At 49.4% G+C, this 13,165-nt stretch overlaps 3 protein-coding genes across 3 annotated transcripts; 1 reads left to right on the top strand and 2 right to left on the bottom strand.

Annotated features, from left to right (window-relative positions):
* The first annotated feature begins 4,195 nt into the window (after positions 1-4,195).
* On the top strand, positions 4,196-6,744 carry SODALDRAFT_332525 (glutamyl-tRNA synthetase). The gene is made up of 2 exons (XM_028611740.1): positions 4,196-4,539; positions 4,643-6,744. Exons 1-2 carry the CDS (start codon positions 4,319-4,321, stop codon positions 6,300-6,302), a joined length of 1,881 nt encoding a protein of 626 aa, XP_028466904.1. The 5' UTR covers positions 4,196-4,318; the 3' UTR covers positions 6,303-6,744.
* Positions 6,745-7,556: 812 nt separating this feature from the next.
* On the bottom strand, positions 7,557-8,743 carry SODALDRAFT_276181 (endoglucanase-4; the record flags this gene model as incomplete). The annotated part of the gene is made up of 2 exons (XM_028608005.1): positions 7,557-8,451; positions 8,583-8,743. The coding sequence occupies 2 exons, from the start codon at positions 8,741-8,743 to the stop codon at positions 7,557-7,559; spliced, it is 1,056 nt and encodes a 351-aa protein (XP_028466903.1).
* A 2,457-nt stretch (positions 8,744-11,200) lies between these two features.
* Positions 11,201-12,883, bottom strand: SODALDRAFT_350326 (hypothetical protein). The gene is made up of 2 exons (XM_028613474.1): positions 12,068-12,883; positions 11,201-11,925 (listed from the first exon to the last, which is right to left on the bottom strand). The coding sequence occupies exons 1-2, from the start codon at positions 12,600-12,602 to the stop codon at positions 11,330-11,332; spliced, it is 1,131 nt and encodes a 376-aa protein (XP_028466902.1). The 5' UTR covers positions 12,603-12,883; the 3' UTR covers positions 11,201-11,329.
* Between the last annotated feature and the right edge of the window lie 282 nt (positions 12,884-13,165).

Here is a 13,165-nt window from a genome sequence, read left to right as displayed (position 1 = left end):
ACGACCACTTTTATAAGGTCTAGGCTAAATATCGCTATAAAGATATAGCGGATAGGGAAATAGTGTCTAGTAAGTTAGTAACTCCTATATAAATTAGACGTCTTTAGCTAATAATTCTTATATTTGAATTCCCGGCTCCTGCCCGCCCCCCCCCTTATAACTATCGGGTTAATAGAGCCCGTCCTTGTACTCCTAATAATAAGGAGTAACTAGATATCCTAGAAATATTTAGGAAACGTTTCTAAGCTGCCGAGCTTCTATTTTTATAGCGACGGTAATAATAATTTAGTATATATAGAGGAGTTTTTTACTTATAATAGGTCTTTTTTTATTTTACGTTCTTATAAGAATATAAACCACGATTACGATACCTAAAGAATTTCCTTCTATTTACCTCTAACTATCGGAATAAAGTAATAATTCCCTCTCTAGCTTAATACACCTTAATTCTAGCTAGAAACGCCGCTTATCTTTAAGCCTTTGCCTCTTAATTTACGCTTATAATTCACGATCTTTTCGTTCTATTTCGCGATGGTATTCCTCTATAGTAAGATTTCTCTCCTTATAGGATAAGGAAGCTTATAAAGCCTAAACCTGCCTAAGGGTAGCCTGCTAGTAAAGATTACGTGTATTTTAGCGTTAACTTCGAGAGCGTCTTAAAGGAACTCCACTTAACGATATACTCCTTACGCTTCTTACTAGAGAACTTCGCGAATCTGATTCTATACTATTATTATTAAAGCCCCTAAAATCGCTAGGAGGGTTAAAAGGTAATCTCGAAATTAATCGGCTAATAGTTAAAGGACGACTACGTAAACGATCACGAATAGCCTTATTATAGTCGGTATCCACCTAAAGAAATTTTCTTTCTATAATATTCTTAGGTTAGGGACTTTTCCCTTATATAGTAGAAAAGAATAGAACTTACTATTCCGATTCATTTAACTCTTAAGCCGACCGCTAATACTAGTATTTCTCTATAAGCCGGGGATTTATAGCGAACGCGTCGTAAAATCTCTTAAGATAAGATTCTAATCGTAATCGTGATATCTAGTAAGGTTAAAAGGTAGGTATACGAGAGATTATATTAAACTTACCCCTTAATAACCTTAAGGATATAAATATTTCGCCTAGTCCACGCGTATAAGGCTTAATATATAACCTCGACCGTATTCGAATTATCAGAAATAAGTCTCTAATCCTTATACGGGATATTCGAGGTAGCTTAATAAAAGCCTATCGCGATACATAGGAGGCGCTTATAAGTAGTCTAGTCTCGGAACTACGGTATTATCCCTAGAAGATATATAAGTATCCTAAATAGTTTCCGAATCGTTTCTAAAACATTTCCTAGTCGTTTCTGAATTATTTAAAGATAAAACTCACGGCTAATCGCGTTATATAACTTATTATAGTCCTCCCGTGTCCGGTATTCTAGTAGAGTTATTATAATCCGGTAGGTAAAGCCTTCTCCTCTTACTAGATTACCGCCTAGAATACTCTTAATACTATGCCTAAAATAAACTATATAAAGACGTAGACTATAAAAGACTTATATTTCCTAGGATTCGTTTAGCTGGTATTTTTACTAGAGGTATCTACTAAACCCCTGGATTACTAGTAAAGCCTAATCTAAGGTTACCCTAAGAAGTCTAGTTCCGTGAAGGTATTTCCACTTTACGTATATATTATACTTATCCCCAAGGATCTTAAAAACCTGGTAGAATATATAAAGATATATCTCTGCTATCTCGGAGTTAGTATAGTATTTAGCTAGAGGAAGCACTAAAAGGTATTAGAAACGGTTTAGAAACGATTCCAAAACGATTTAGTAATAATTCGGGGACTAATCTCTTTCTGAGTTTTAACTATACTAGGCCTAAATAATTTCCTTTTACTCTACACTATTAACGTGTTTATAGTTAGTATCGATAAAAAAAGACTTTATATCGGGAAAAGTCTATTATTTTACTTACTTATAAAAAAAACAGATTACTATATAGTTACGCTCGGATTAGTATAAGTACTAGATATACTAGAATATAGTATATAGATTAGTATATATATATCTTAAGATAGTAGCGGAATCTTACGTATAACTGTTAGTTAGCCTTTTTAGTCTGCTCTAGAGCTAAAGTAAGACTCCGACCGCCTTAAGGGAAAGGAATAATCTATTATTTACGAATAATATATCGAAGGTAGTCCGTATTCGTAAGACTTATATAAATATCTATAATTATTTTCCTTTTATACTTAGTAATAAACTCTTTTAGTTCACTTAATTTAAGGAATATATTTAATATAATTATCGGATTCTTAATTTTCGCGAGGACTCGAGTAATTCTATTAATAATAGACGGGGGAGCCTTTAAAGGAGGTAGGGGAAGATAGGTGTATATTCTATAGGAGGTTATAATAACCTATAGTATTATATTAAAATCGTATAGAATAAAAAATCTAAACTAGATATCGTATTATCGTATTTGGATTTCGCTAGGGCCCACGATATACACTTCGTCTATTTAGAAATATCAGGATAGGTCTTTAGAATCGTTTCCGAAACGTTTCCAGGCTAACGTACTATATATCCGGCGTTTTCTACGATTCGATACGAAAAAATAGTATATCTTATCGGGATTTATAAGAATACCATGTAAAGTGGGATTAAGAGTCTATCGAATAAGATTAAGATAAGGGTAAAAAATCGAGGGAATAATAGTAACTAGATAACGACGCGTCGTATCCGCTAAGGTCTAAGACTAGCACCGTACACGATATTATTAGAAATCCGTAAGATACTTTAATTAATTAGAAATACCTTAAAATAATCTTAGGTCTTATAGGTAATACTAACGTGGTAGCCGCTAGAATCTACTATAAGCGTATAAGTTTCCTCCGGCTTAAAATACGTAGACTTTTTACTAAATCTTAATTATATTACCTGCGTTTATCTAAGACTCTATTAGTTCTGCTTTAAAAGGTATTCTAATACGCTTTCTAACTTACCTAACGGCCTTTTTCTATAAAGTAAGGTCTTTTATTTATACTCTTCGTTAACTAATCTAATTAAGTAGCTAACTAAAGACGCGATCGTGATAGAAGTCTATAGTAGGAAGATATTAATAAGCTTTCCCCCCTTAATAGGTGTATATATGTCGTTATACCGGTGTGTCTCTAAGTGCAGCACTTATAGTTTATAAGGTAGGATATTTTTAAGCTATTTCGTACTAAATCTAGAGTAGAGTATATTAGTACTAATAATAAATAACGCGATAAAAGGTATTACCTACTACTTTCTATAGAGTATTTTTCTCTTCGTTACTTAAAATATCTAATAGGATAATAATCGCTATACCTCTAACACAGCTTTTAGGCATCTTAGAAATCCTAGCTATATATAGGATTTTTTACACTTTTATAGCTCGAGTACCCGGGGTAAGTCTTCTATTAGTATACGCGGCTATAGAAATAAGAATAAGGTCGTTTTATATATCTAATAGAATTTAATCTTAGTTAGTAAAGAATACTATAAAGTATGATTTATTATATATATACCTGCTATACTTAATTCCTTTAGATTATATCTAGAGGAGGTTAACGATTAGGATATAGTCTATAAAGATATAGTCTTAGATTCTTATTTTTAATAAATCTTAAGTTATAAAAGTCGTCTTCTTAACTTTCTGGCTCTAGTAAGTCCTCCCTTTACTAAATCTCACTATTAGGATGTATTTCCGAGTCGAGATCTATACTAAAGAAATTATTTAAACTTTTCGAAACGTTTCCGAATCGTTTCCGAATCGTTTCCTATCGCCTTAATTTATCACTATCTTTTACTATACTACCCCTTACTTATTTACCCCTCTATTAATACCTAAAGATTAGTTAAGGCATACACGTATATTATATAACCTAGCACTAACTACCCCCTACACCTATCCTTAGCTTAATAAGTCGCCCTACTAGCCCTATACCTACCCTTAGCTCAGCCACCGAGTTTAATATCAGTTTATTAGTAACCTCCTTGGTAAGGTACGAAGGAGCTACTAGCTGCTTATCGTGGTTATCTTATTTCTTATCGGCAAAGTGGGCTGTTCCGCAGGCTAGGTACCTAGTGACTGGCTGGTACGCAAAGCACAGCACTTACCCCTCCATTGGGTTTTCGACCCCGCCACAAAATATCAGTCGTGTCACTCCCGACATTAACCAACACAACACCCCGCGCCAACGCACGAGACATTCGTGACCACTCCTTTTCCCCTTCTGATCCCTTTCAACCCCCATCTCCTTTCCTCCACGCACCCTCGACTGGCCCACCATGACGCCCGACGAGCTTCAAGCCTTGCCGACGATTCTCGCGGGGGATTTCAGGTCCATTGAACCGCACCTTCGCGCCCTCGACAAACACTTGACCTTGCGAACGTACATTGAGGGCTACAAGCTGAGCGAGCTTGAAACGAAGATTTGGCAGACCCTTAAGACGAACAAGGCTACCGTCGGAATCCTGCGGAAGGGTACTCTTGCCAACCTGACCAGATGGTGCGTCAAATCGAATTGACAGACTGCGCAAGATTGCATCCCTTGATCCAAGCCAGTCCTTACTCCAGGACAATTCCTCCTAACTCGGTTGCTTGCTTCCCAGGTTCAATTTCATCGAACAAACACATCCCGAGATTCAGGCTGAAATCCAAGCCGCCGAAGCTGCCAGGAAGGCAAAGATCGTGGCGGGCAGCAAGGCAGGTGGAAACTTCGATCTCGCGCTTCAGAATGTCGATCAGGGCGTTGTTACCCGGTTCCTGCCCGAGCCGTCCGGTTATCTTCACATCGGCCACGCCAAGGCTGCTCTATTAAGCGATTACTTCGCCCACGAGGCCTACAAGGGCCAACTTCGCCTCCGTCTCGATGACACCAATCCCTCGAAGGAGAAGGAAGAGTTCCAAGACTCCATCGTCGAGGATCTGCATCTCATGGGCATCACACACGACACCCTGACCTATACGTCCGACTACTTCCAGTACCTATACGATATGTGTAAGCGCCTCATCTCCGAAGGGCGCGCTTACGCCGATGATACCGACCAGGAGACCATGAGAGCCGAGCGTATGGACGGCATTGAATCGAAGCGCCGGAAGCGAACTGTCGAGGAAAACCTGCGTATCTTCGAGGAGATGACCAAGGGCTCCGAGGAAGGGCTCAAGAACTGCATCCGCGCCAAGGTGTCCGTAGACGATCCCAACAAGGCCCTGCGGGACCCCGTCATCTACCGCTGCAACGTCGACGACGCGCATCACCGGACGGGCACCACCTGGAAGGTATACCCCACCTACGACCTCGCCTGCCCGCTGGTCGACTCACTGGAGGGCGTGACCCACGCCCTTCGCTCTACCGAGTACACGGATCGCAACCCGCTGTACCAGTGGTTCATCGACACGCTGAAGATTCGCAAAGTCTACATGTGGGATTTCTCCCGTATCAACTTCGTCCGCACGTTCCTCTCCAAGCGGAAACTGGCTTCCCTCGTGGACGCGGGCAAGGTGTCTGGCTGGGACGACCCGAGGTTCCCCACGATCCGCGGTATCCGTCGTCGTGGCCTGACCATCCCGGCCCTCCGCGAGTTTATCATCAAGCAGGGACCCAGCCGCAACGTCGTGAACATGGACTGGGCTGGCCTCTGGGCGCTGAACAAGAAGGTCATCGACCCGATCGCGCCGCGTCACACCGCCATCGCCGAGAAGGACAGGGTCAAGGTGACCCTCACGGGCGCCGACGTGCCGGAGGCCCCGCGGACCGAGGAGCGTCCCAAGCACCCCAAGAACGCCGAGGTCGGGAAGAAGAACGTGGTGTTCTCCGACGAGATCTGGCTGGACCAGGCGGACGCCAAGACGTTCACGAAGGACGAGGAGATCACGGCCATGTCGTGGGGCAACGTCATCATCCGGGAGATCACGGGCAGCGACCCGGTCGCCGGCATCACGGCCGAGCTGAACCTGAAGGGCGACTTCAAGAGCACCAAGAAGAAGGTGACGTGGCTGTCGGCGAAGGGCACCAAGCTCATACCGGCCGAGCTCTGGGACTTTGACTACCTCCTGACGAAGGACAAGCTGGAGGAGGACGACAAGTTGGAGGATTTCCTCAACCCCAACACCGCGTGGAGTGAGAACGCCTGGTGCGATGAGGGGACTGCGCAGCTGAAGAAGGACGACATTATTCAGCTCGAGAGGCGGGGATTCTACCGCGTTGACAAGAGCCTAAACGAGGGTGATAAGCTTGTCTTGTTTGCCATCCCAACTGGCAAGAAATAAGGGAGACGACGCTTTGGGTGCTGGGAAGAGAGGGGGGGGGGAGGGCAAGACTCCGGGATCACAGAAATGATTCCCGAGTGCTAAACCGAAGAGTCACATATGTAGGGTCTGTTGATACCGTATAAGAGAACATGTTCATATATCGCGTCTCAACAATGCTTCCGAGTTCCGGGAATGCTCCGTTGCAAGGCGTGTCAAACCCTGCGAAGCTAACTCCCAACCACTTCTGTACGTTGGGACGTCTTTCCATTATAGCGATCTACACTCTCGTTATCGGTCTTCCTTCGTTGGCGAAGGATCTCTCCTGTCAGTACCGAGTTTGTCTTCTCGTCCATGACTTCCAGTACATCCCCATCCCCCATTCATCCTTCGAAACGAAGCCAACTGAGAATTCCATGTTGGTCGTACCGTCGACAGGAACACACCCACTTGCCGCGGCGGGAGTTAACGGTATAGCTATAGATCACGTACTTGCAGTCGCATCGCGGTAGGGATACTCCTTACTTTCGAATTTGTAACTTCAACCGGATGAAGTGACCTTGTTTACCAGCAGCAAAAATGGGACGACATGATCCGAAATCTGGGGTTTTCTCTGGCAGTGCTTGGAAGAAAGATGTGGTGGGCCGGGAATGGCTTCATTCGACAATGTGCGGTCGGTGGTGGACCACCTGATTCCTGGGTTATTAGCAGAAAGAGGGATGTATGTGGTGAGAAGAGTGGGTTGTGTCCGACAATCCTGCCCCGTGGCGGTTTATCGACCTTCCCAGAGAGGTATTTACCCATCGATCCCATCATGCCTTGTTGGTTGGACATAAGTGCGATTGACAACATTGTGCAAGTGGCAGGCCCAGGGATGATGGCAGGGCGAGGTCTTCAGGGGGCAACTGTTCGAACAGACATCGGGGATCCTCAAAAGCCCCTTCGCTCGACTGATTTATGCCCGAGGGCTCAAGCAATTAACCACATACTGCTTTCATAGTCACGTCTCTCGTATCGGGAACAAACATCACCAGAAACACAGCAGAGACTCATAGGCGAGCAGTAGAAGATTGAGCACCCTAACTGGGATTATTTATGTAGATGTGCTCTATGTATGCAAAGTTATGTACAGTTGTGGGAAGGCCACAGCAGAAAAAGATCTCTAGCCATGTGAACCTTTCCCCGTTTCATCATCAAAGCTTAGACACATAGAAGCGTTGAACCGTTGTTGCCATCTCCGTCAACCACTTTCTCGCCCGGGACCTGGCGCGGCGCTTAGTTGGGAATGCACTGGTGGTAGTAGTCGTTAAGAGGAGTGCAGGTAGCGCCCGACTGGCAGGTGTGGGGGCCCGGCCAGCCCTGGCCACCGCACTGGCCCCAGTGAGGAGCGCCGCCGGAGGAGGGGGGAGGGTTGGTAGGAGGAGGGTTGGTGGGAGGAGGGTTGGTAGGAGGAGGGTTGGTGGGAGGAGGGTTGGTGGGAGGGGGGTTGGTAGGAGGGGGGCCGGGGGGAGGAGTAGCCTGACCGGCCGGGGTAACGGTGCCGGTGGCGGTGGCCCGGACAACGGACTGGGGGATCATGCTGGTGCCGCCCTGAACGATGGCACCGCCGGGAACGGGGTAGCTGGAGACCGGGGCCCAGACGTTGAAGACGACGCCGGCCTCGTTGGGGGACAGGAGCTGGGTGCCGGCAGTGCCGGGGAAGGTGGAGGAGCCGGAGCCAGTGATCTCGAGGTTGATGCACTGGGGGTACGACTGGGCACCGTTAGGCTGGCTGGCGGAGTGGAGAGCCAGGATCTCGTGGCGGAGGACGTAGTGGCCCGGGGCAACGTTGGAGGGGATGCGGACGGACCACTGGTCGCTGTTCTGGACCAGGAGATCGGCAGCGAAGGTGTTGGGGGCCGAGACAAGGCCGGCACCGTCAATCTTGAACCAGCGGAGGTCCTGCTTGTTGGCGGTCGAGCAGTGGCCGTCGCAACGAGCCAGGTGGTCGAAGACGGGGCCCTTGTGCGACTCGGGCCAGTCAGTCCACTGGAGGGTGATGACATCGCCGGCGGCGACGCGGATATGGCCCTGGCCGGGGGTGGCCTGACGATGGCAGATGATATCGGGGGATCCATAGGCGTTGGGGGCAACGAAGCCGAGATCCATCTGCTCAGCAGCCCAGCCGGCACTAATAGACAAGTCAGCGTTAGCGTTCCGAGTTCCTGGGACGGGGAGAGAGAAATATTTGCGTCCCGTAACATCGGGGGAGGAGGTCGACAAGTTGCAGCCGGGCTCTCTCTTTGACTGGTGATCACATACCGGACGGGGCGGCTGGCAGGAGGCTGGTACCAATCGCTGTTGGGGTTGTAGTTGGTGTACGAGACGCCGTTGATGATGATGTTGGACACGTAGCCGTGGCCAGCAACCTGTCCGACGGCGGCGAGGGCCGTGAAGAGGCCAGCGAGCTTGCTGAGAACCATCTTGTCTGATTGTTGAGAGAAGGCGGTAGGTACGAGGAGGGATCGACACGGAGAAGGAGGAGATTGACTTGTTGACAGCGACGATCTCTAAGGAGTTCCCTGCCGAACGAGAAGACCAAGGAGGAAATGATGAGCGACCTTTATATATTTCTCTCGAGCTCTCTGATCGCCCCTCGACTGGCTAGTTAGAAATGCGCCCCCCATTCTTCTTTCGAAGGGCATGTGGTAGTCACATTGCCACCGGCCCCCCCCTGCAAGAGAAGCGGTCCGACAAACCTGGATGGCCCAGGTTCCCAGGCTCAACAACGCAAGGCACCGGATGGCAAGTACCTAGGTAGGTAAACGGGCTCGTCGTTGTCATCGGGGCGTCCCCACGATGGTCCATATTGCCTGGACAGAAAACCCCGGCGTCCCATTGGGTAAGAGGGACTACTGGGCGGCTCGCCCAAGCCGGTTGAGGCAATGCGCAAATGACGAGGACTGACGCGAACTGAGACGAGGCATCCACCGCATTGACGGTCCGTAGGAGAGAAACCAAAGCCCGATCCAAGAGGCTTGGCCCGCGATCAAGGGGGAAAATATCCAGACATCTGGTGACCACGTCTGGGAACCAGGCAAAAAGCGGCGACTCGAAGGGGGGGAGGTTCCTCAGCCTGCGTTCAGGCTAAAAGAACGGACCCTGACCCCCCGAAGAGGAAGCTGGCGCCTAGGTCCCGTAATGAACCACGGGAACAAGGACTGGTGACTGAAACAGGAAAGATGGAGGGTTGCTGCACTCCGCATGGAGTATCCGTACTTCATGCAGGCCCCCCAGTAGCCATCAGGGCTTCCAGAGGTCGATAGAGGTCGGGACTTGGGTGGCTAAGGTAGTGGAGGCGCCGGAGGGAAACCCATCGAAGCGAAGAATTAAGCTACTCGTCAAAAAGGCAACTTCGGTAGGTGGCTGCCCGGGGTGGGGCCCCATGGGCACCCGCCAACGGAAGCGGATGCATTCGAACTCTGTAAGATACGGAGAAACTGAGACTCTGGTTTGGTCATGATCGAATAAGCCGACGAGGAGGACGGATCGAGCGAATCGCGCTGTAAGAGTGGGTTGAATACAGAGTATGGGATGCCTTGCAATATAGACAGCTGGGCATAACCAGACAATGGCATTTCATGGAGCAGTCTATACGACTTCCACTCGGGAGAGACACGTTGGTCATCTCTCTCCACATGTACCCCGGATTCGAGAAGTGGTACGAAGTAACGTGTGAGTAGGAAAGCCCGAACATAGGCCGGCAGTGAGTTTAGGAAGACGGTGGTTGTCAGGATGTTGGCGTCTCCGTCTGCCACGGCGGAGGAGTCGGCACTAGCCTAGACGATTTGTTCCCTCATCGGTGATGAAAGAGCAGTCTCCGAGTCTCCTTCCAACGTACTTCGTTAATTTCCTCGTACTCTTCTCGAAGACCAGAACTCTGGTGGAGAAAGAGGACCGGAGATAGAACGACAAGCCCGGCTCGGCAGGCCAAGAGGTTCTGATGGATTCGACGTGTTCCACTTTCGCACTGTCGTCAATCACGGACTTATTGCCCAATCCCCCATATTAGGCCCACGGCGGGTGACTTTCGGGCGAGTCGACCAGCCGGCGCCCCTCCACGTGATAGATAATTAGATTTTGGGGACCATGGGATGGATGTGATTGACGGTCCATAGAATGATCCAGAGCAACAAGCGCCACGTGAAAAAAGAAAGAAAAAAAGAAGAAAGAAGAAGACGCAATGCGCGGGGTCAAGCCCTGAAAGCCGATCCTTTTGACGTCCCTGGTACGCCAGATCCCAGGCCCGGAATCAGGGGACTCGATAATCTCCCGAGACCAGCAAATGCACTAGGTATAATGAACTGTCAATGTCAGTTGTACTCATCGTGATAGCATTCGCTTCAGACGCCGGTATTAGTTCCGCATGTCCGAATGCAAGCCCAATATCATTTTCCTTGCCGCCCCTAATGCGTGGCGCAGACTTGTCGGAGCTGAAGTGAAGGTCGATTGCCTTATGGAGAGCCTTGGCAGGCTGTCTGACAAGACTTCCATCGGAGCTAGAATCGTGAAGGATGAGAAAAGAGGAACGAGGGACGAGGGACGAGGGGGGTGGACGTCGCGTGTGGAATGGGGAATGTGAAATGTGGAACGTTCGCCGAAAGTGGGAAATTACAGTTGTGCGAAGTGGGGGGACTTTCCCTTTTTGGGTGTTGCGGCTCATGAACCTCCGAAATGATTACTCAGCCGGAACACATGACAACCCGTATTCCGAATACGTCGTATAACCCGCAGTTACCGAGTACCTAAGGTACGGAGTACCAATAAGGATAAGGTACTTTGATACCTTTTTTCGTTCTCAAATCACCGTTGACTCAACGTTGTCACGGACGAGCATGACATGACAGTCAAAAGGAGAACAGGTTGCGGTCCTGTTTTCCGGTCTGCATGACGTCTCTACAAGATGCAGCGCTGGGCGGCACGGTTTACGCAGATGATGATTCCGTAAAATCGTGAACAACACGGGAATTCAGCCCTCCTCCTTATCCCTGCGCTCTTCAACTCTTCGACTACGCCTCTTTATAATTCCCGATATCGGTCACTCTCGTCTCGTCCTGCCACCTGTTACCCGGCATCTCGTAGGTTTCATGGCCCAACTCATGAGTGCGGCTCTGCGGCGAATACGGCATCGCCATTGACGGCCGATGATCCCGCGGCCTCCCAGACTGCGTCGTCGTCACCTGGGCGTACTCCAGCTCGGGAGAGGACCCGGCCATAGGACCTCCAGACGAACTGGCAGCCGGGTAAGAGACGGCAGCGTTTTTATTGCGGAATCCGCGTCGGCGGCAGAAGAAGAACATGACGGCGGCGGTGATGGAACCGGATATCGCTGCGGCACCAATGGCAATGCCGACCACGGCTCCCACCGAGAGGTTGGCCCCTCCTGGGGCGGAAGTGGTGGGTGGCTCGTCTTCGTCATGACCGGGCGACGTGCCCGCGCTTGTGTCGGGACTGACACTGGGGTCGGTGCCGGGGTCGGGTCCGGCGGCGGCGTCGTTCCCATCCTCGTCTATACTGCCGTCGTCACTGCTAGATCCCGAACTGGAACCGGCTGTAGGACTCGGAGGAGTGTTGCTGTCGCCGGTCGCGGTTGCGGAAGTGCCACCTGCAGCGGCAACATTAATACTTGTTGTCGGCACGCACCCGCCCTATCCCCTCCTTCCCCGCGATCCCCTTCGGATGCAGTGACGGTAGGTAGGAAGAGCTAGTACCATTGCCAGTAACAGTAGCAGCAAAGAGTGACGCACCAGAGATATGAATGTCGGTGTGGGCATAGAGATTCATCCGACTTCTCGCACCACAGACGTAGCTAGTAGCGCCGTAACATGACGCGGTACACTCGTCGTCGGGAGCCCGAGCAGCAAAGGGCTCGAGCTCATTGCCGCAGTAGCACCTCATACCCCACTCGACCCCGAATATGGAGGCCGATTCGACCGAGCAGAAGTTGCGGCACAACTGCGGCGTCATGCCGGTGTCGGTCAGCGATGTGATGGTCAGGATGTGATTGCTGCCGTGTTGGAAGCAGCCGACCGCCGAGTAGCCGGCCAGGGAGACGGTGCTGGGCTGCGGGGCGCGGGCGTCGAGGACCCGAATTGGCTCCAAGGTCATCACGATGGGAGTTGGGGTTGGGACGGAGAGGAAGGCGGCCGAGTTGACAGCTGGTTGCGCTGGCGCGATGCCCGCCATCGCCATGGTGCTGCTTGCCGCAAGGAGGGCCAGGAAAGGGTAGAGAGCTGACAGGGTCCCTGACGCCGATGGTGATGGCCGTGTTACGCGTCTCATACTCTACGTCTCCTGGTAATCGAGAATCGAGATCCACAATGAGTGAATCTGCAAGGCGTGAGTCGGACCCCAATGAACGAACCCCAGGCTGAGATGACACAGGGACACAATCGGTTAACAGCGACGGCTTTCTGATCTCAGTACGACCCAATTCACCGAGAGCCCTCGCATCGCATCTGCCAATGGCCTTCGCTGAGCAATGCGGAGGACAAGAGAGAAAATCCTCTGCCCAAAGACACAGCGAGGCAGTGCGGGTTTGGACCAAGCTCCTCCGCTTTACTGCGAGTACCGCATATTAAGCGTCCAAAGTACGTAAGGATACTACTCCAGGAGACAAGGATCAAGCAATTTGGGAATACGACACCAGGTCAGGAGACAAACATACCTTAGGGTGTATAGTGTTCAGCCACCTTTTTATACTATATTCTCGCTATAGTATTGAGAAAGTAACTAGATCGCCTTCCCCAAACAAATGGAATACTATCCATGCTCTTTACAGTGTCTTTTATGCTTGACGGTTTATAATTGGCAGTTGTGCCCAAGGATTGGATGTTACCCAAGCC

This window comes from Sodiomyces alkalinus (genome assembly GCF_003711515.1).
Source record: "Sodiomyces alkalinus F11 unplaced genomic scaffold SODALscaffold_4, whole genome shotgun sequence".
NCBI lineage: Eukaryota > Fungi > Ascomycota > Sordariomycetes > Glomerellales > Plectosphaerellaceae > Sodiomyces > Sodiomyces alkalinus.
The sequence above is the reverse complement of the archived record's forward strand: the minus strand, read 5'-3'. Positions and strand labels throughout refer to the sequence as shown.